Source organism: Pan paniscus, chromosome 13 (assembly GCF_029289425.2).
Source record: "Pan paniscus chromosome 13, NHGRI_mPanPan1-v2.0_pri, whole genome shotgun sequence".
NCBI classification, from domain to species: domain Eukaryota; kingdom Metazoa; phylum Chordata; class Mammalia; order Primates; family Hominidae; genus Pan; species Pan paniscus.
In genome coordinates this window covers 112,702,624-112,725,113 of record NC_073262.2, presented here as the reverse complement: position 1 = coordinate 112,725,113, position 22,490 = coordinate 112,702,624, and the positions used below count along the sequence as shown (strand labels likewise).

At 35.3% G+C, this 22,490-nt stretch overlaps 1 protein-coding gene and 1 pseudogene across 4 annotated transcripts in view; one reads left to right on the top strand and one right to left on the bottom strand.

Annotated features, from left to right (window-relative positions):
• KANSL1L (KAT8 regulatory NSL complex subunit 1 like) overlaps positions 1–22,490 on the top strand; it is a 151,139-nt gene that overhangs the window by 69,603 nt on the left and 59,046 nt on the right. For all 4 annotated transcript variants that reach the window (XM_034955052.4, XM_034955051.4, XM_034955054.3 and 1 more), the window contains exon 5: positions 3,789–3,910. In XM_034955052.4, the coding sequence (XP_034810943.3) occupies positions 3,789–3,910 (122 nt within the window). The remainder of the gene's footprint in view (positions 1–3,788; positions 3,911–22,490) is intronic.
• On the bottom strand, positions 12,884–13,788 carry LOC112439091 (large ribosomal subunit protein eL6-like; annotated as a pseudogene).

Here is a 22,490-nt window from a genome sequence, read left to right as displayed (position 1 = left end):
AAAGCTGAATCTAGGACTTTTTTACTTTAAAGCCGAGCCATTCTTCACCATAGTTGCATCATTACATTGTTCCTCTGGGAAATTATACAGATTCATGCCTGCTTGCATCTAATTTTCCTGAGTTTTTCTGACATACAAGGAAATAACTAAATACAGGTTACTGTCTTATTCCTGATAAACCAAAATATGGTATAATTTCTTCCACCCTGTATTTGTTAAATTTATAATTGCCCAGAGTTTTTCTTAATTGGAATGCATAATCAAAGCACTTATGAATATTTTGCAATTTAGAAAGCTGTTTGGTAATTATCTGATGTCAAATTATAATGCAGTTGACCATATAAGCATTTATTTAAATTAGTTTTTGTTATATTTCTATATTCCCACTTTCCTCTTTCTTTTCCCTCCCCTCATCCAATAGGATCAACCCTTGTTCGGTTTGATCCTAGTTGTTTCACATTCTAGAGTAATTCGTTTGCTTACACAGTCAAATCTACTTTTACCATCTTTAGGTCACTACTTATTCATTGGAAATTGTAATCTGATTAAATTAATTCTAAGATATTTTCGTTTCTAAAAGAGATTTCTTGTACTTTTTCCTTTCTCCTTGATATCCCCAGTTTTTTTAGGTTGGACCTGAGATGACATCAGAACTGCCTAATTTGCAGATCCTAGTGTAAAATGAAGTTGTGGAGCCCTTTGTTAAAAACAGTTATGAATTTAAAGACAGTGACAGCAGAGCACTAAGCAAGCATAGCCTCCATCTGCGCTCAGCCTGGTGCACAGGTTGCATGCCCATGAAGCTGGTCCTGGGTATCATTTTAGGTCTCATTGCTGATGAAACTGTCAGGGCCTTTGATAGTATAGGGAACCAAGAGTTGTGAGAGCAGTAATGGCTCTATGTAAAGAGAGCAGAAGTAAAAGATGCAGAAAGGGCAGCAGCAATTACTTGTAGAGGTTGTTAATAAATTGCCTGTGAACAAGTCATTTGTTCTTGAAATGTGGTAATAATGCTTTTTATAGGCCAAGTTTTAAAAGCTTAAGTTGTTTTTAAATACTTGTTGGCCAGGCATGGTAGCTCATGCCTGTAATCCCAGCACTTTGGGAGACCAAGGTGGGCAGATTGCTTGAACCCAGGAGTTTGAGACCAGCCTGGGCAACACAGGGAGACCCTGTCTCTACAAAAAATACAAAAAGTAGCTGGCCTTGGTGGCAAACACCTGTAGTCCTAGCTACTCAGGAGGCTGAGGTGGAAGGATCACTTGAGCCCAGGTGGCAGAGATTGCAGTGAGCCAGATGGCACCACTGCACTGTAGCCTGGATGACAGAACGAGACACTGTCTGAAACAAACAAAAAAACTTGTTGAGGAAGATAGTCTAGGAGTGAGTTAAGTGGTAGGTATGGCAAGCCCATTATTATGCATGGTTTTCTTAGGGTAATCTACTGATATGTAACTGTTCACTCATAATCTTTTGGCTTGACTAAAGTAGTTTTGTTAGAGTTGGAAGTTAAAATATAAAGGCACTATTGAGTTGTAGACTATCATTTAAAAAAATAACATTGATTCATAGTATTAATAAATGCTTGCATTGTTAGATAATATATAGTTCATAAATTGAAAAGTATTAATACCTTGTTTTTAGTACTTTAGGTCAGCTGTTCCCAACGTGTTTGGCATGAGGGACTGGTTTTGTAGAAGACAATTTTTCCGCAGGGTGGGGATGGGGGGATGGTTTTGAGATGAAACTGTTCCACCTCAGATCATCAGGCATTAGAGTCTTATAAGGAGCAGCAACCTAGATCCCTTGCAGGTGCACTTCACAGTATGGTTCGCGCTGCTATGAGAATCTAATGCTGTGGGTGGTCTGACAGGAGGCGGAGCTCAGGTGGTAATTCTTGCTGGCCCTCTGCCCACCTCCTGCTGTGCAGCCTGTTTTCTAACAGGCCATGGACAGGTACCCATCAGCAGCCCGGGGGTTGGGGACTTCTACTTTAGGTGATTTAAAATGAATTTGCTACTGGTGTATTTACATTATAAATCTTGTTATGAATAGCTAGTGTTTTAACTTACAGTTGATTAGTTTTTGTTTTCAGAGTTCAAATTATGCTTCTCTTAATTTTACTTTTCTTATTCACATTTTCTCTGTGACTTTTCTATTCCCCATATGACTCGGGTATGCGAGATTTTATGGGGCCAGAATAGGCTGATTCTTAGGGTAAAGATAGGGATTGTAATTTCCCCCTTCCTGGCCCATTATTCACATATATCCAATTAGCGACGTCCAGTGGCTTAAAAGATTTTAGATGATGTTTTTTGGAGGTGGAACAATGACAGGAATGTTTTAGTGTTTCCAACTGGAAGATATGAGATACTTCAGAATTTATTTGCATGACTAATGATTACTTGCTAAATGGATAAAGAATCCATTTCTATTGGTGATTTTAAAAATGAGCTTTAATCTAAAAACTGAGTAATAATTTTTAAAATGACATCATTAGGTGCATACTATCTTCAAAATAAATGGTGAAAACATTTCAAGGTCTTTCTCATGAAAGACTTTTTGAAGGGATAAAATATTAGGCTTAATTTTATTATATTATTTAGTCTCACTTCTAATAGCATGTTATTAGTTTCATACAAATGAAGCATTCTAAAATAATTATTTCATATACCCCTTTATTTCACAATAGAGTATCTTGCAGTAATGAAAATGTTGAACTACGTCTGTATTTTTTAAAAAGTTAGTCACAGTATATTAAGTGGGAAAACCAGGTTTTAGAAAATTGATGTAGCATAATTTAATTAAAAGTATATGTGTGCATGTTGAATGTACACTCATGCTTACATATACTCAGAAAACTCAGTGTGGAAGGAGAAATATATACCTAAATGTTAGCTCTGGTTTTCTCTTTGAAGTATGATTACAGATGACTCTCTTTTCATTTTTAAAATGTCTCTATATTTTCCAGTTCTTCTATGATGAACGTGGATTACAGGTGTAATGAAAATAGTTGTCATTCTTTTGTAGAAATGTACTATTCCTTTTTATGTGGCCTTTGCTTATTATAATTGTGATTGTTTTGAGAATAATATTTATACATATTATATAATTTAATATTTATTACATATATTTAAGTCTGGGACAAATGTCAGTGAAATCTTAGGTGCTAAAAAAAAACTCTGATATTTGTGAATTAGGAAAAATATTGAGAAACAGTGTGTTGTTAGATTTAGGCCTGAATTTGAATCCTAGTTCTATTTCATACCAGCTTTATAGCCCTTGATCAAGCTACTTAATCTTTTTTTCTTTGCTAGAATTTACTCATCTGTTCTGTTATTAATAATAGTGATGTCAGTACCTCTAATATCTTCTTTGCTGGTTAGTTGTAAAGATTGAAATATTCTACGTGTGGTGCCTAATATAATGCCTGGCACATAGTAGGCACTTAATAAATTGTATCTGTGATTTTTAATTATTAATTTTCCTGCCTCAAGGGTAATATTATATAAAGGCTGTTAGCTGGGTTCAAATGTGTTAGATGATGGGATGGGTAGATGAAGGAACAATAATAAAAAAAGGATATGGAAAAGAATGGGTACTTAAAGTATAGATTTATTTGTAATAAATGGAAAAATCAGTTGTATAAATTGTCTTTGTCAAATAAAATATTTACTAAAATAAAAACGTGTGTCATGAGAAGTTAAGGATTAATTGGCACTATGCATCTGAGCTTTAACTCACATTTCTTGCTTAGCAGTAGTAAAAGGTTGACTGTTTCCTTGCAGAGTGCACAGTTGACTGAGATCATCAACAGTTTGATTGCCCCTCTCAACTTGTCCCCAACTTCATCACCCCTCTCTTCCAAATCCTGTAGCCATAAATGTCTGGCTAATGGCATTTACAGGAGGTAGGTATCAATGGAATAGCTTAGCTTTTAAATTCAACTTTGCCTATTTTATCTTATTTTGATTTTGTTTTGATATTTTAAGTATTATAGCTACTTTTTTTGTACCTTAGGGGCTACTAGAGTACAATCAATATACCATGGATGCATTTTTTGATAATATTAAATTTACACAATTAAGGTAATGATAAATCTAGGAATGAGGGAGAGAGATTTCTGGGAAGTTTCATAATGTTTCTTAAAAAAAGAATAGTGGTGATAACATTTGCTGTAGAAGTACTGCCTTATTTAATATACCTTCCACTTTGTACCTTTTGTATTCTTGAGCTCCATGCTGTCATTGCAGTGCATTTTGAGGAAAAAAGACCCTAGATATAGTTTAGGCACAGAACATTGGTAGCTATCACCCATTAGATTCAGCTTAAGTTTTAATCATTTTGTATTTTAGCTTTATATAAGGTAATTTTTTTTACTATAATTAATAACTCCTATAATCATTAACAATTTATCTATATTAGCAAAAATATATACACTATGAATCCTAATCCTTTTTTGGGAACAGCATTTGTTGTGCTTTGTTTCCTTTTCCCTTAGAACTTTTCCTTTTGAAGATAAAATTAGAAGACATACCAATAGAATATCATTTTATGTGTGCATTGTCTAATTTTTTTCAGATAAAATTGGAATGTTGGCTTCTTTGCTTTAATTACCATAGAGAACTAAGTGTAATTTTGGGAAATATTTGTGTTAAAAATTATATAATTTATTATTTTAATAACTTTCTAATATAGCATAAAATGAAAATTTATAGCATGGTGAAAATTATGCTAAGTAGCCATCAAATTCTTTGTGAAATTAGTGGATGTAAACAAAGTCTTAAAATAAAAAGCTGTGAGGTGGGCAGATTTCATGAGCTCAGGAGTTCGAGATCAGCCTGGCCAACATGGAGAAACCCCGTCTCTACTAAAAATACAAAAAATTAGCCGGGCGTGGTGGTGTGCTCCTGTAGTACCAGCTACTCAAGAGCCTGAGGCACAAGAATCACTTGAACCTGGGAGATGGAGGTTGCAGTGAGCCAAGATCACACCACTGCACTCCAGCCTGGGCAACAGAGCAAGACTCTGTCTCCAAAAAAATAAATAAATAAATAATAAAAAATAAAAAGCTGACATTTGATTTTTATTTCTAATTGGTTATTTTGAACATCTAATCTTTAATACTTTTACTGTTTTATTTATGTTGAGTTATGTATCCATTGTTCTATTGTGGGAACAGTTCTATTGGTTTTGCTTTATTTTTTCTCGACTTTATATTCATTCCTCATATCAGTGATAAAACATGTTGAGCGTAAAGATTCTTACATATTGTATAGGATAACTATGATATTTTCATTTATGAGAACGTATCCTAATTAGGAAAGTCATAATGTAGGTGAATGTATTTTAAGCTGCCCCATAAAACACATCAAATTGGTGTATAAGCATTGTGATTTGGGGCTAATCCCATTTTAGATAATACTTTGTTTACCTAATCAAGTACTACACAGTTACACACATAGTTACATGTGTGTGTTCATGTGTTTGTGAATTTTCATTTTAATATACTTGCCTGTATTTCTGGTCATTCATTTGCAAAGCATTGATTGCATAATTATTTATTGTATGCCACATAGTCAAGTCCTAGGGACACAAATATGAAGACAGAAGTCTTCACTTGTGAATAACTCACAGTCTGGTTGGTGAAACATGTAACTACTTAATAAAATATTATGTAATAAAAGTGGAATTGTGTGTAGTTGTTTGAATACTGGCTTTTAATAACTGTTACACTTGAAAAAGATACCTCATAAAGATATGTAGATCCAAATGAAAGAAATGGAAAATTGGCCATGCTTACTAAATTACATTTTTAAATTCTGTCTACTAGTAGTTCAAAGGTTTTTGTTGGAATCAGCTACTGAATACTGTCTTTCCTCATGTCAATTAGTTGTTGCTACAACCTAATTGAAAAGGTTTGCTTTTGAAAGTTTTTAACAAGTTCAAAACCTATGAAAATGTTTTGATAGATTTAAAAGCAGACAAAAATTTTGTTCTTCACGTTTTTTGAAGTGTGCTGATACGTGTTTTAATTAGTTACATTTTTGGCAACAATGAACTCTTTTTAAAATAGTTGGTACATAATGTGTGTTTCAAAAAGCATTTATTTTTCCATTTGTTGTCAAAATATCATATTTTCCTTGAAGGAAAGGTATTTATTTTCTAACATTTGCTAGATAATGTAATACTTTCTCTACTTTTTATCAAAGAGAAAGTGATCAAATTTAGAACAGTTGATAGTTATCTAAAATGCATAATTTATCTTTAAGTTTAATAGCTCTTTATAAGTGCTTTGTTACCAGATAACCAGCAAACTACCATGTAAAACAAAAGATTTTGGGGGATACTCCTGACTCCTGATTTCATTAAAATGTTTTGTAAAGATTCCACAATTTGTGATAATATGTATTTAAAAATCTATAAATCTATTTAACCAGAAACATAGAAACCAGACTATATTGCAGATAAGAATAATAATAACACTGAAGGAAAAGTAGCAAATTTTGAGGAAACGTGGTCTATTGTTTCGTATGCCAAAGAGAGTACTGAAAATATCTGTTGGTTTTGTCAGTAATGTGTTGAGACTTTGGCAAGAGAGACTTTGACAAGAGCATGATGGAGAAAGAGGTAAGAGTGAATTAATAAGAGAATTGGAGAAGAAGTAGAGAGAGGGAGTCAAGATTACTCTTCAAGGCCACTGATTTTAAAGGCTATAATAAAAGGGACATACAAAGTCACAGAAAATATTTTGTTTTTAAGATGGAGGAAATTTAAGCATCTTTATTAAAATAAAGGGAAAGGAAGGAGCTACAGGTGAGAAATGTAGAAACACCTTATCACAAAGTTATGGAGGGATCTTATTACAGGAAAAAATATGCCTGTTCCTTAAGAGTAGCATGAAATAGATTAAGATATGTGTGGATGCACTTGTTTCTGAGGTGATTATAGACTGGTTAAGATTATAGACTAGTTAATCTGAGGTGATTATAGACTAGTTAAGACTAGTTAAAGGAGCCTGAGGAGCTTTGACAAGTAAAACATTTTTCCTTTTCCCTTATTCCTTCTCATTTTCCCTCCCCTCCTCTCCTCTCCCCTTTGTTTTTGGAGCCTGAGTAATCTACCCCTAGGAAAGGGTGTTAGTGGTTTCTAAGAAGTTTTTTTTTTTAATCCCTTAACTATAAATATGTTTATAATGAAAAGTACTTAATTAATGCTTATAAAACTAGTTAAGAATTGAACTTTTTAAATATTCTCTAATTGAACTTTCTATAAAATAAGTACATAGTAGTGAAATTCTACAAATTTTAGTTTTTTAATGTTACTCATGTTTGAGAATATTACTACAGATTTTTAAAATTAATCGGAGATACAATTTTATATTATAGCATTATATGAAATAGCTTTGATTCAAAGATATCTGGATTGAAGTAATGTGAAATGGATCTCTATGAGCCTTTTGACACTGGGAGTAGAATATCAAATGAGGCCTAATTTTATTTCTTATATCTTGCTATTTTCCAATACCTTTGTTATTTTTCCTTCACATAGTTGTATATGAAGAAAACATCTTTCAGATTCAAAGGTTTTTAGGAGTAAGGGCTTAGTCTATTTAATGGTATTTCAGACTTGACACTTAAACCACAAAGCACTTTCTGAAGATGTCCTTGTTAAGCATGTAAATACTTCTCAGAAGCATATAAATACTATTAATGTATTTATGTATTTATAATAAATGGGCAGGTAAGAAAACTCATAAGTATTTTTCAAAATTATAAAACATACATAACAAAAATTTACCATTTTAACTATTTTTAAATGTAAGTTTAATGGCATTAAATATAATCAAAATGTTGTGTAATCATCATCACCATCCATCTTCAGAATTTTTTTTATTTTCTCAAACTGAAACTCTATATCCACTAAACAATACTTCCCATTCTTCCTTGCTTTCAGCTCCTGGCCACTACCACTTTACCTTCTATATGAATTTGACTACTCTAGGTACCGTATAAGTGGGATCACATAGTGTTTGTCCTTTTGTGACAAACTTATTGTACTTAGCATAATATCAAAATTTATCTACATTATAGCCTGTGTGTTAAAATTCCCTTTTTAAGGCTGAATAATATTCTGTTTTTATATAGACAACATTTGATCTGTGGATAGATATTTGATTGCTTCTGTCCCTTGGCTATTGTGAATAAGGCTGCTATTAACATGGATGAACAAATATCTGTTTGAGTCCCTGCTTTTAATTGTTTTGGGTATTCTAGAAGTGAAATTGCTGGATTATGTGATAATTCTATTTTTAAATTTTGTTTATTTCAAAAATTAGAAATTAGCAAATATTAATTGCCAAGCCAAAAGCTGAGAGAAAGCCAGAGCTCAAAAAGTAAGCAAAGCACAGCAGTCTGCTTTTTTTGAAGCTAAATTTAGACAAAATTAAATTGAAGTTTTGATATCTTTTGGGGGAAGGGAGGAGAGAAACTAAAACCAAATCCAGCAAAATCAAGCTGAAGATTTAATAGATTGTGGAATGATAAGAAGATAAATCAGGCCAGTTGAGATTCCTCATGCCTGTAATCCCAGCACTTTGGGAGGCCGAGATGGGCAAATGGCTTGAGGCCACGAGTTCAAGACCAGCCTGGCCAACGTGGCAAAACCCCGCCTCTACTAAAAATACAAAAATTAACTGGGTGTAATGGTGCATGCCTGTAGTCCCAGCTACTTGGGAGGCTGAGGCACGAGAATCTCCTGAATCCAGGAGGCTGAGGTTGCAGTGAGCCAAGATTGTGCCACTGCCCTTCAGCCTGGGTGACAGAGTGAGACTCTGTCTCAAAAACAACAACAACAACAACAACAAAAATGAACATAGGTCAAAGCCCTTGGCTCTGCCCATGGCAGGAAGATGAAATGAAATCTTTGTATTTAGTAGAGACCATTCTCTTTCAGGGCCTATGCCATTACAGTAAAGGTACATTAGAAGTAAAACTGTTTCCCTTTCCCCACCACTAGGGACCACAGGGAGATTTGCCTTGGGGCTAAGCAGAGCAGAAGATTTAAAAAAAAAAAAAAAAAAAAAAAAACCTATCTTTGAGATGTTCTGATCATGGTGGAGACTTTTTACATGGATTTTCAATCCAAGTTTGCATCAATGAGTGATCCAAGAGATCCCTAGTTTTAAGTGGTTCTGGAATGGCAGAGGCAAATGCAGATTTCCTCTGGAGGAAGGCACCTTTTTTAGCCTAGGGAAATCCTCATGAATAATTTGCCAAGGGCAGGGATTAACAAACAGGCAAATATAATCAAACATATAAGGAGACAGAGCAAGAAGAGTAAGAATAAGGAGTGCACAACAGACAGCAAAAAAAGATCATAAAGTTTTCAGATATTAGAATTACCAAACACTGATCACTTTAAAATGGTAGCCTGATTATAGAAATAAAAGATAGGCTTAAAATGCCAGCAGGGAACAAACTATATCAAGTTACATAAGCACATTTGGAAAAAGGCTAAATAAGACTTCTGAAAAATACTGAATATAATAACTAAGTAAGTGGTTTCTGCAGCAAACTGGACACAGTTGAAGAGAGAATGTGTGACATAGAAGAAGTATTAGAAGAAAAGTTCCAAAATGTAGCAAAAGATATGAAACAATGGAAAATACAGAAGAGTCATTTTAAAATGTAGAGAATATAGTGTGAAGGTCTAATATGACACTTAGTTGGAGATGTGGAAGAAGCACTATAGAAAGAAATAGAAGCAATATTTGAAGAGAGAGTGACTGAAAAATTACTTGAACTGTTGAAAGACACCACATTCAGGAAGCCAAACACAGATTTTGGATCAGGACAACTAAAAAGAAATCTACCTCTGGACATATAGGAAATGTGAAAAAACAAAGATAAATGGAATGTCCAAAAGCAACCAGAAGTGGGAGAAAGACATAATCTTAATTGAAACATAGTTAGACTGATAGCTGACTTCTCAATAGTAATAACAGGAGCCAGAGTACAGTGGAATGGTACCATTAGTATGTTGAAAGGAAATAACTGTTTACCTAGAAACTCTATACAGAGAAATCATCTTTCAAGTCTGAGTGTGAAGGACAAACATTTTGAGACAAACCAAGGCTGGGAGAGTAGACTAGTAGACTCTAAACATAAAGGATATACTTTGGGCAGTAGTATATTATCTGGATGGAAAATTGGGATGAAGAAGGGTTCAAGAACAAATAAAATGGTAAGTAACCATATGGGCATGTGTAAGTGAACAGTAGTAAAATATGTTTTGTGGGGCTAAAAAAAGTCTATAACAGCAATAACATAGAGGTCAGAAGGAGGAAATCGATTCAGATTGCACTGAGGTGCTTGAATTATTCAGGATCTCAGTAAAAATGTACTGATTTAGCTTTCATTATTCCTAAATTAAGTATAATAGAAGAGCTTCACATAAGAGGGGGCATTTCCTGAGTGCTAATGCTCTCTCTGTTTCTTGACCTGTGAGTGGTGGTTATGAGAAAGTGGAAGAGTAAGGGGACTTATTGCTTCATATTTACAAGCTAAATAATGAGATAAATGCTTTAAGTACTTATGCATATGTATCTTATATTTCATTTTTTTAAAAGGTTAAGAAAATAGGATATAAACTATATACTTCAAAAAGGATAAATAGAAAATAGTCACATAGGAGGTCACATTTGCCTTCATAGTTCTGAAAAAATACTTAAATGACATTATTCATCCTAAACCTATGAACAAAATTTGACTAGTCCCACAAGAATGTGATATTTAGTTTGTTGGTATGGAAACAAAAGAATTAAATCTTATTTCATGTTATCTTAAAATTTGGTGATGGGTACTGATCTAGTTGTTGAGTTTATAATCCTTACCCTTTATCTGTCAAATCTATCTTAATCTCAGATGTCTGTTCTGTCTTTCCTGATAAAAGTCATCTTACATACTTTTAGAAGGCAGTGAAAAATGTCTAAAGGAAAGGACCAATAGCTACAGTTAATTGTCCTCTGTGACCTGAAAATTAGTTGTGAATTTTGAGGTACACACTGAGCTGAAACGTGTAAATTAATACAAACATTAGATATTATAGTAGCAATATAATAATAGGAAGTTGCAGAATGTTTATAGATATAGGTAAAAAGATATATTTAAAAATAACACGGCTGGGCATGGTGGCTCATGCCTGTAATCCCAAGACTTTGGGAGGCTAAGGCAGGAGAATGACTTGAGCCTGGGAGTTTGAGACCAGCCTGGACAATATAGTGAGACCCCATCTCTTCAAAATTTTTTTAAAATTAGCTGGGCATGGTGGTACACACCTGTAGTCCCAGCTATTCAGGAAGCTGAGGTGGGAGGATCTCTTGAGCCAGGACAGTTGAGGCTGCAGTGAGCCATGATCATGCCACTTGCCCTCCAGCCTTGGTGACAGAGTGAGACCCTGTCTCAAAAACCCCCTAAAAACAACAAAGCAGGACATTTGGTAATTTACTGTGATAATATATACTTTGTTTTACATGATTTTAAAAATTATTGTGGTGCCTAAATATTTATATTCTCTGTTCCAAAAAATCTATAGTCTTAACCCACATTTGACAATCACTCAGTGTCCCCTCTAATCCAAGTTCTACAATAATATTACCTTAAAGGGTAAATGTTGGGCCTGTTAAAATGTAGTATGCTACTCAACAGATCACTGACCAAGAGTTCAAATGTATGTCTTACAGTAAGCATACCAGATATTGGGAGACAGTATATGGTTGTGTGAGAAGTAAATGAAACTCAGAACTTTTATAAAACATTTATAAAAACTCAGAACAAAACCTGGCACATAAGAAACAGCCTAATAATGTTAGCCATTGATATTGTAATGTGAGGACATAAAGTATATTAAACTTTTAGATATAGTCTTATTTATTTATCTTAGATAGTATACTAGTCGTTGATTCAGCTATTCTTACTCTTTAAAAAAAGTGCTTCAGTGTGGCCTGAATTAGGATAAGGATTTGAGGGCATTTGTAGGTATCCCTTTGCACACAACTGTGTAGATGGCACAGTAGGCCAGCTGTTACTAAAGACATTCATTATACAGTTACTAGAAGTCAATGAGGCACTATTTTTCCGTCATCTCTTGGGAAGTTGTTTTCTTTCTTGCCTTTGGTCTACTTGCCTTTGGGACTCCGTAACTAAATCAAGCACTCTAAAAATTAGCATAAACACACCTTTGGGTTTTATTCTCATACAAAAATCTATCTCCTCAAAAGACCATCTTGGGACATTTAATCTCCCCCACGCCCCTCCCCCCAAAAAGATTTTAACTTTTTATTTTTAATCAATTGTAGTGTTTTTATAATTTAGTGGCTTGAGGGCAAAGTAGTTATGAGAATACACAACTTTTATATATTTTGTTTACTTAGACATTTTGTGACTTGGGCAGGCGTGTTAATCTCTTTACACCTCACTTCTTTATTTTAAATTTAATGGAACATATTTTCTAAAGTAGTTACTAGTGTTAATATTCTTCCATTTTAAATATTTATTTTAAGGAATTCTATTTTTTCAAACAAATACACAGTAAAAACATAAGGGTTCCAATCCAACCTAATATGTATATCTTTATAACATCACTGTTTTACTCTTTTGGATGTAATAATTTTGTTAGCCTAAATCAAGAGAATTGGTAAATAGAGAGAAATTACTGTACTCAATGTGTCTTAGTGACTTCAAACCCTACCCTAGAAACTATATGGAAAGAGGTATCCGTGACAGTAAGAGGATTGTGGGTTCCACTTAAGTTCCAAAAACTTTTTCAATTAAACTGTTTGGGAAGAATTGTTTAAATAAAATGTATTACACATTGCCTTTTTTGGGTGGTATTGAACTTAATTTTCTCCCCAAAATGTATCAGTCATTTAATGAGATTCTGCTTAAGAAATTTAGGACACCCATTTGTGAGGGTAAATTCCATTCATCAGGGCAAACACAGATTGCAGGTAGCCCTGGAACTGAGGAATAGCTTTGATTGTTGGTAACATTTGCAGGTCCACAGCTTCCTGATCAATCTTACACTACTCTGTAATTTCATATGTCTCTTTTTTGGTGTTGAAAACCCCACCTTCCTGATGTCTGGGCTTCCACAGCTGCTGCTGCTTAAAGTAAGCATCAGTATGTTTGAGGATTTCATATTGCTGAGAGCAATTTTTGTGGAGGTGGCGATGGCAAATTTCTGGTGTGTTCCTCGTAGAGGAACTCGACTGAGGACCAGAGATCCAGTTACAGGTAACAAGCCAATGCCCACCTGCTTCAGGAAAATCACCTTCTTGCCTCTGTGGCGGCCAGTGAGGATGATCAGAATGCTCCTGGGAGCTGGCTTGCAGTTTTCTCACATGCTAACTGGCTTGCAGTTATTTGCTGTGGCTCAACAGCTTTCAAGGCACGTCTTCCCTAAGATAATATCAAGGCAATTTGTGAAGTTTAACCACCTGGGTACCACTGTTCTTGTCACCGCCAACTGATTTTCTAATGGCTGCAAGAACCTCTTTCTGTTTTCAATCTTGGATTCATTGGGTAAGTATTTCCTTTTATGCATGTCTTTCCTAGAATACATAGCAGATCGGGCATATCTGCCAATTCTTCTGACAATTGACAGGATTTCGGCCTTTGGATTTTTAGCCTTGCAGTTGCCCCTTTTCACCTTGCCACTAGTGTCAGCCTTCTTGCCTTCAGGCTTCTTCTCCTTAGTATCCGGCTTCTCAACTTTTTCACCTGCCATCTTGTAAGATGGGAAAGAGCTGAACTTAATTTTTTTGATAACTCAGGTTCACCACCATGATAACATTCTCAGGGGTTACTGAGATAAATAGCTGTATATCTATAAAACAATTCACTGAATAATTAACTAGTACCTACTGAGTGACTTCTGTGTGCCAGGCATTTGGATTGGATACCAGGTATATGATAATGAACAAAACCAGATGGAATTTCTATCTTTGTGATATAAAGTCTAGTTGTGAAAAAAAAATGACACCACCTAAATGATCACACAAATGTATAATTTTAAACCTTGATCAAGTGCTATGAAGAAAATTTTTATTGTTAAGAATATTACTTTGGAATTAGATCACGGTTCAGTCCCAAATTGACCAATTGGTAGTATTGTGATCCTGCACAGCAATCTGAATTAGATAAAATGAGAACAGCCTGTTTTCTGGGTTGTGTTGTGAAGATCAAATGAGGTAACAAATGTGATGTTATTTTGTTAATTTTTTACGTGCTTATTATCTGTCTTCCTGGACTTGAACATAAGCTTCAGGAGAGTAAGAATTTTTTGGTCTATCTTACTGAACTGTTGTTTTCCTTAGTACTTGGATCAGAGAGTCACATCATGGGCATGAATTAATATTTGTTGAATGAATGAAATGTTGTTCATGATTTCTTGCCCATACTCAGCATTCATAAGGAATATTTTGTACTTAACATATTTTTTCTTCCCTATAGTCAGATTGATATTCTATTTGTTACTTTCGTGGCTGTCTCCTGCAGTTCTGCTTCTCTTCCTAATTTGACTCTGGACTAGAAAATCAGATAACCAATGTGATAGATGACATAGATGTCTCTGTAATAAGAGATATTTAAAAAAATCTGTAAGAGAGAAGGCCTCTCTTAAAAGCAACAAGAGGATGGCCAGGCATGGTGGCTCATGCCTGTTAATTCCAATAATTTGAGAGGCTGATGCAGGAGGATCACCAGCAGTTCAAATCCAGCTTGGGCAACATAGGAAGACTCCATGTCTACAAAAATAAAAAAAGTGAGCCAGATGTGTTGATGCATGTGGTCTCAGCTGCTTGGGACGCTGAGGTGGGAGGATTGCTTGGTCCCAGGAGGTCAGGGCTGCAGTGAGCCATGACCATGCCACCGCACTCCAGCCTAGGTGACAGAGCAAGATCCTGTCTCAAAAAAAAAAAAAAAAAGGAACAGGAGTGAAATTTCATGCATAAACTTACTGAGATCTCTTTTTGTTATTTAAAGGCCTTTTAAACATTTCAGCTACATTCTATATATGTAGTTGATGTTGCCAGATAAGGAAACTCATAAATGAAATGTTACAGTTCTTCTAATAAAGCATGCTTATTATAGCTTTATATCACATTATATCATAATTTTTGTATATAATTAGGTTAGAAGAAATTTAAATTTTTAATTTTTAAAGGTTAGCCTCATTCTGTTTGTATACTAATTTTTGTGGATCATATAGAACTTTTGTTTGATATAATTCTCTTAAGTATTTAAGTATTAACTCATACTTAAATATGAATTCTTCATAATTTTAAGTATTAATGGTAATGATCTGTCCTCACAGTGCATTTAAAGTAAACTTACCTGGTTAATTATTTCCCAGGGCATGTTTGCACACTTGCTATTTATTGATTACTAACTCCTATCTTTTATTTAATAACAATATCTCCTAGAAAAGTGTCAAGAGTTTTTTTTTTTTTTAGCTTTATTAATCTTGGCGGTATGGTCTCAGATGACTCACCAGGAACTGTGCAACTAAGAAGATTGAGTCTTCAAACAAATGAAGCATTACATTTTATTATCATAGGGATAGTTTTTGGTTTTCAGATCTCATACTCTAAAATGAAGATAAAATGTTATAAATTAATCCTTGTTTATCCCATGGGGTATTATCTTTGAGAAAGTGAATTCCTACTTGAAATAGTGTCTAGATTTTTGTCATTGTTTGTTTTGTTTTTGCTTTAATGAGTCCCAGAATATGACATGAAATTAAATTCCGATGAATTATTGCCATGCTATTTATTTCTACTAATGATAATTATCTCATGTGACATGCAACTATCCTTTCTTAATTGGATATCATAATTGAAAAACTGCAGTTAGGCTGGCAAACTAATCACATAAAAAGTAAATTTTTTACCCTCAATATTTTCAATAGTCACTTCTCAATTATGAGAAAACATTGTTTGTTAGAAGCATATTCTAAGTTGATGTTTTCAGTATAATTTTGGATTCCTGTGAATGACAATATTATATATAATAATTATTAATATTTAATTACAATAAATATATACATAGTTTACTTTTTCCTTTATAACTCTAATATAAGCCTAAAAGCTAATATTATATAAGTGAATATATTAATAAATTGTGGTACAACCACTAGATCTAATATCATGTAACTATACAAAATTATGTATGTAGAAAATATATAATCATATGGAAACATGCTTATATTGAAATATTAAGTGGAAAAATGAGGACACTAAAATTATAGTACAGTATGATTTTATAGAAAAAAGATGTGAAGGGTATAAATGAAAACTATATTTCTGTTGAGAAGATGGGATTTTGAAAAATATTTCAGCTTTTATTCAAGTTTTTTTGTATTTTTGTTTTCCTTAAAATATAAAATAGAAATTATCTGTAAGTGTCTCAGATCAGACAAATATTTGACAAACTTTATGTCTCAATTATCAGGTAGAAAAGTATGGCTATCATATTGGTTTCCTCGTCTCTTTGCCTTTATGTGTTAAAAAGTCCCACTTTAAGTTAAGAGCCAGAGATAAGAATGGCAGATAGTTCTGTAATAATTGGTCTTTTCCCCCATCTACTTTTATTGTGGAAAACTTCAGACATATAGAAAGCATAGTAAAGTGAACCCACATATTCTCAGCTTTAACAGTTTTCAAAATTTTGCTAATTCTTTTGTTATTCCTTTTCCTGACACACTTTCTTTTTCTAGGCATTTGTAAAGCAGTTTCTAGTGATTGTTATTTTAACTATAAATAGTTCTTTATATTTCATTGATAAGCCTTTTAACATACCTACCACTTTATTATCACATTTAATACTGTTAACCATAATTTGTTAGTCTTGAAATTCTCTATCCATATTCAAATTTCTGCTTGTCTCAAAATTATCTTTTTATGATTAATCTGTTAAAACCTGTATCCGAAGTCCATAAATTACATTTGGTTATTATGTCTCCTAAGTCTCTTTTATTTTCAATAGCCATTTCAAAATGTATTAGACATCCTAATAAAAGAGAAAAAAAAAGGCCGGGCATGGTGGCTTACGCCTGTAATCCCAGCACTTTGGGAGGCTGAGGTGGGTGGATCATGAGGTCAAGAGATCGAGACCATCCTGGCCAACATGGTGAAACCCCATCTCTACTAAAAAATACAAAAATTACCTCGGCGTGTGGCACGTACCTGTAGTCCCAGCTACTTGGGAGGCTGAGGCAGGAGAATTGCTTGATCCTGGGAGCCGGAGGTTGCAGTGAGCCAAGATCGTGCCAATGCACTCCAGCCTGGCGACAAAGTGAGACTGTGTCTCAAAAAAGAGAAAAAAAAAGAAAAAGAAATCACTATATTGCTCAGAGTATATTTTCTTGCCATCTTTTTAATATAGTCTTTTCATAGTTTAGATCTATTAGAAGTAATTTTATATCTTTTTCAGTTAATATTATATCTGAAGCTTTTTATACTTAAAATAGTTATTTCCCACTTCAGTACCTACAGTAAGATGGATCTTAATTTTTCTTTCTAAGACGGAGTCTCGCTCTTGTTGCCCAGACTGGAGTGCAGTGGTGCGATCTCGGCTCACTGCAACCTCCATTTCCTGGGTTCAAGCGATTTTCCTGCTTCAGCCTCCTGAACAGCTAGGATTACGGGCGCCCGCCATCACACCTGGCAAATTTTTGTATTTTTAGTAGAGACGGGGTTTCACCATGCTGGCCAGGCTGGTCTCGAACTCCTGACCTCAGGCAATCTGCTTGTGTCGGCCTCCCAAAGTGCTGGGATTACAGGCATGAGCCACTGCGCCCAGCCTTAATTTTTTTAGATACTACATCTTATTTTTAAAGAATGTCATTTTACAGTGTACTACAACACATTTTCTTATTGTTAGAGTTGAAGAGACTTCCATTTTTGAGTAAGAGGTGTAGTTTCTCTACTTATTACCCAGAGTAAGGGAAATGGTCTAGGAACTGTTTTCTCTATACCAGGCAATGCCAGATCTTGATCTATTTGATCATTTGAGAGAGGTATTTACTTTTGCCAATTGGAGGATAAATAATCCTCCTATTAAGTTTAAGTCTTATTTTTTATTAGTTTCTTATTTTTTTTTTTTTTTTGAGATGGAGTCTCGCTCTGTCGCCCAGGGCTGGAGTGCAGTGGCATGATCTCGGCTCACTGCAAGCTCTGCCTCCCGGGTTCATGCCATTCTCCTGCCTCAGCCTCCCAATTAGCTGGGACTACAGATGCCCACCACCTCGCCCGGCTAATTTTTTTGTATGTTTAGTAGAGACGGGGTTTCACCATGTTAGCCAGGATGGTCTCGATCTCCTAACCTCGTGATCCACCCAAATTTGATTACTGCCATCCTAAATGCCATTGGGTTATCTGAATATGTGATGCATTCATATCTCCCAGTACTATCAAGGATAAAGGAGGTAATAAATTCAGATATTGGCAGGACTTTGTGTAGCAGGGAAAGTATGGAAAAGGTTGCTGCCTACCTTAGTTACAATAGGTTGAATTCATCAAAGGACTTCCAACTGGAAAAGGAGAAACTTGAAATAGAGATTAGAAGTCATGCAATAACTATGATTCTTAGGTGCATATATTTATGGATATATTAGTTTCCTAGGGCCGCTGTATTTTAAGCCACTAATTGTGTGGCTTAAAATAACAGGTGTTTCTTATTACACAGTTCTGGAGGCTAGAAGTTCAAAATTAAGGTGTCAAGATCATACTTCCTGTGAAGGTTCTAGGGAATCCTTCTTTGCCTCTTCCTAGCTTCTGGTGGTTGCCTGCAGTTCCTTGACTTTCCTTGTAAGACATACACACATCACTCCAAACTCTGCCTCTATCTTTACATGGCATTCTTTCTTTGTGTGTCTCTTCTTGTAAGGAAATCACTGATTTGATTTAGGGCTCATCCTCATCCAGTGTGTCCTCATCTTAACTAATCACATTTGCCAAGTATTTCCAAATAATGTTACATTCTGAGGTTCTGGGTAGACATGAGCTTTGAGGAGACACTATTCAACCCAGTTTAGTGGGTGTGGGCATTTGTGTATAGTTTTATGGGTGGAGGGGGACACCTAGGAAACTATCATAATCTCTGTGAGAATGCACATTCTAATTTTCTTCAGAGTTTATTTCTACTTTTACTTAAGTAGTTTAATTTGAGAATGGTGTGAATGTGGGGGAAATGTTAGAAACCACTGACTTAAAACAATAGTTTTAAATTGTATGTTGAATAAGTCCCTATTTGCTGCTATTCCTTGAACTTAGTTTCCTTGGCTCCATAGTGTATTTTGAAGCAAAGGGCAGGACATATGCACCATGAAGTGGTAATATGAAAAGATGGAGGCCATTAGTTTAGCATGTGCTGGTATTGGTCTATTTTTCCATAAAGTATAGCTCTTCAGTTAATCATTGTCCTGGTATACAAGGGAAATTTTTAATTATGACCTTCTTACTATGAGTAATTCCTGGCTTTTGAGGATATCTTAAGGATATGGATCTTTCACACTCCTATGCTGAAGATCTTTGAATTTTCTTTTCCTGTGCTTGACATCGAGTGCTGAATGTAGTTTAGTACATGTCTTAGATTCCAAATGTCTAAAAGCATTTTTTATCACATATCATTAAGTAGCAGCATTTTCCAAAGCAGTCATCTATCATGTTGTAATCTTTCTGATTGGATGGTAAATGCATCCTTACAAATTATCAGCATTACAGTATTTCATCAAAATGGAATATGCACTTTGGGAGGCCGAGACGGAAGGATCGCTTGAGCCCAGGAGTTCCAAACCATCCAAGAAATTTGATGAGACTCTGTCTGTATGGAACATAAAAAATTAGCCAGGCATGGTGGCATGCACCTGTAGTCCCAGCTACTCAGAGGCCTGAGGCAGGAGCATCACTTGAGCCAAGAAGGTTGACACTGCAGTGAGCTGTGTTCATACCAGATGCATTCCAGCCTGGGAGACAGAATGAGATTCTGTCTGAAAAACAAAAAACCCTAACTTTGTAAACCAAAGAGTCAGATTTAGAAGGAAACTTCAAGGCAGTGAAAATATATATCTTTTTTTAAAGTTGTCTTGTAGCCTTCTATTTAATAGAGCTTCTTTGGCTCTTAGACTAAAATGTTTAACATTTACTTATTCACCAAACTAATTATTTAGGTGTAGTGTGTGTGATGCATATGCTGTACTAAACCCAGGGCTGGAATGATAAACCTGACAACATATGTGTATGTACAGTATTTCTCCATTCCCTCAACAAATAATCATTGTGTATCTGCTATATGTAAGGCATAATATCAGGAATTTCTGATGCAAGGATAAACAAAATAGACACAGTCTCTGCACTACTGACAGTCTAGAAAGGAAGACAGATTAATCAGATAATCATGCAAATAAATATAAAATTATCACTATGAAAATGCTAGGAAGGAGAGGTGAACAGTGAGTGCTCACGTTTCAGAGCTCAGGGAATTTGACCTAGTCTTTGGAGGGAGATCATGCAGGAGCTAGAAAACTTCCCCAAGGAACTGACTTTGGATCTGAGAGTTAGATGATTATTGGAAATTATGTAGTGAAGAGGATGTGTGAAGATTCTAGGAAGCAAAAATAACATGTAGATCTTATACAGTATGAAGTGTGAATTATTTATAAAGAAAGGAAGCAGTATGGTTGGAAATGTCAACCTAAGGAAAGAAAATGAGGCAGAATTATTATAGAGACTTTATTTGGGTCAAGGTTGAGGACTGCAGCCTGGGAAACATTGGGAAGTGCTCCATTTGGCCTTTGTTACAAGCAGGTGTTTTTTTGTTTGTTTGTTTTGTTTTTCTGAGACACAGTCTTACTCTGTTGCCCAGGCTGGAGTGCAGTGGCACAGTCTTGGCTCACTGCAACCTTCACCTCCCTGGTTCACGCGATTCTCATGCCTCAGGCTCCCAAGTAGCTGGGACTACAGGCATGCACCACCACGCCTGGCTGATTTTTGTATTTTTGATACAGACAGGGTTTCACCATGTTGGCCAGGCAGGTCTCAAACTCCTGGCCCCAAGTGATCCACCTGCTTCAGCCTCCCAAAGTGCTGGGATTACAGGCATGAGCCACCATGCCCAGCCACAAGCAGATTTTTAAAGGCAAAAAGGGACAAGGGACTTTGTCTAAGCCCACAAAAGGGGCTGATACAAATTTATGTTTGACATGAATTCTTACTGGTTTACAAAAGTAACATTGATTACTAATTGGCTATATGTTGTTGAACTATAGTTTGTTAAGGTGTCTAGTGTATGGTATGTTTTGGCTACTTGGTGTCAGTTAGTCTACAGCCCACATAGCAAGTGGCTTCAAGAGTTAGGTATTTAGCTCAAGCGGGGAGCAAGACATGACTGCTGTCACATTTTTGTTTGTTTATTTTTTATTTTTGTAGAAAAGGTCTCGCTTTGTTGCCCAGGCTGGATTCAGACTCCTAGGCTCAAGAGATCCTCCTGCCTCAGCCTGCTGAGTAGCCAGAACTATAGGCATGCCATGTCACATTTTAATGCTTCTCTGGGCCTGGTAATTTAAAGGGACTTGAATTTCTCAGATTAAAAATTTGTTTTCTTTCTCAGAACACAGAGAACAAGGGAAAGCATCATGCAAGATGAGACAAGGGAAAGCATCATGCAAGATGAGGCAAGAGAACTATGGCAGAGGCCAGACCTATCAGGGCCTTTTAAAAGATTAAGGATTTAAGTCTTTCAAGAGCAATGGGAGGATGTTGGAAGATTTTAAGCAGTGTGTGTGTGTGTGTGTGTGTGCGTGCGTGCGTGCACGCGTGTGAGTGTGTGTGTTGTAGGGTGGCAGGGCAGGTATGACAGGATCAGATTGTTCTTTCCAAATAATTGGTATAGAAGGGACTAGAGGGGAAAATGTGGATGAGGGAGACCAGTTTCAAGGCTATTGAGTAACCCTGGTACAAGATAGCTTGGATTACGGAGGAGGCCAGGGAAATATAGAAAGGTATAAGCCTGAAACCCACTCTCACTACTTCCCCATCCTCAATTATTTAATTCCTTTTCAGAACAAGTTATGTTATATGCCTGCAACCCAAAGAATCTAAACTACATCATTTGGAAGATTTTTATTATTCTCCAGCTTCCAGTTAGAAATCTAAAAAAAAAAAAAAAGGAATGTATTGCTTCAGCTGGTTCTCTCCCACTTGTAAGCTTGCTTTTTTAGAAGTACAATGATAACCATATATATATATATATATATATATATATATATATATATATATATACATACATATTTTTTTTTTTTTGAGACAGAGTCTCACTCTGTTGCCCAGGCTACAGGGGCTCAATCTCAGCTCACTGCAACCTCTGCCTCCCAGGTTCAAGCGATTCTCCTGCCTCAGCCTCCAGAGTAGCTAGGATTATAGGTATGGGCCA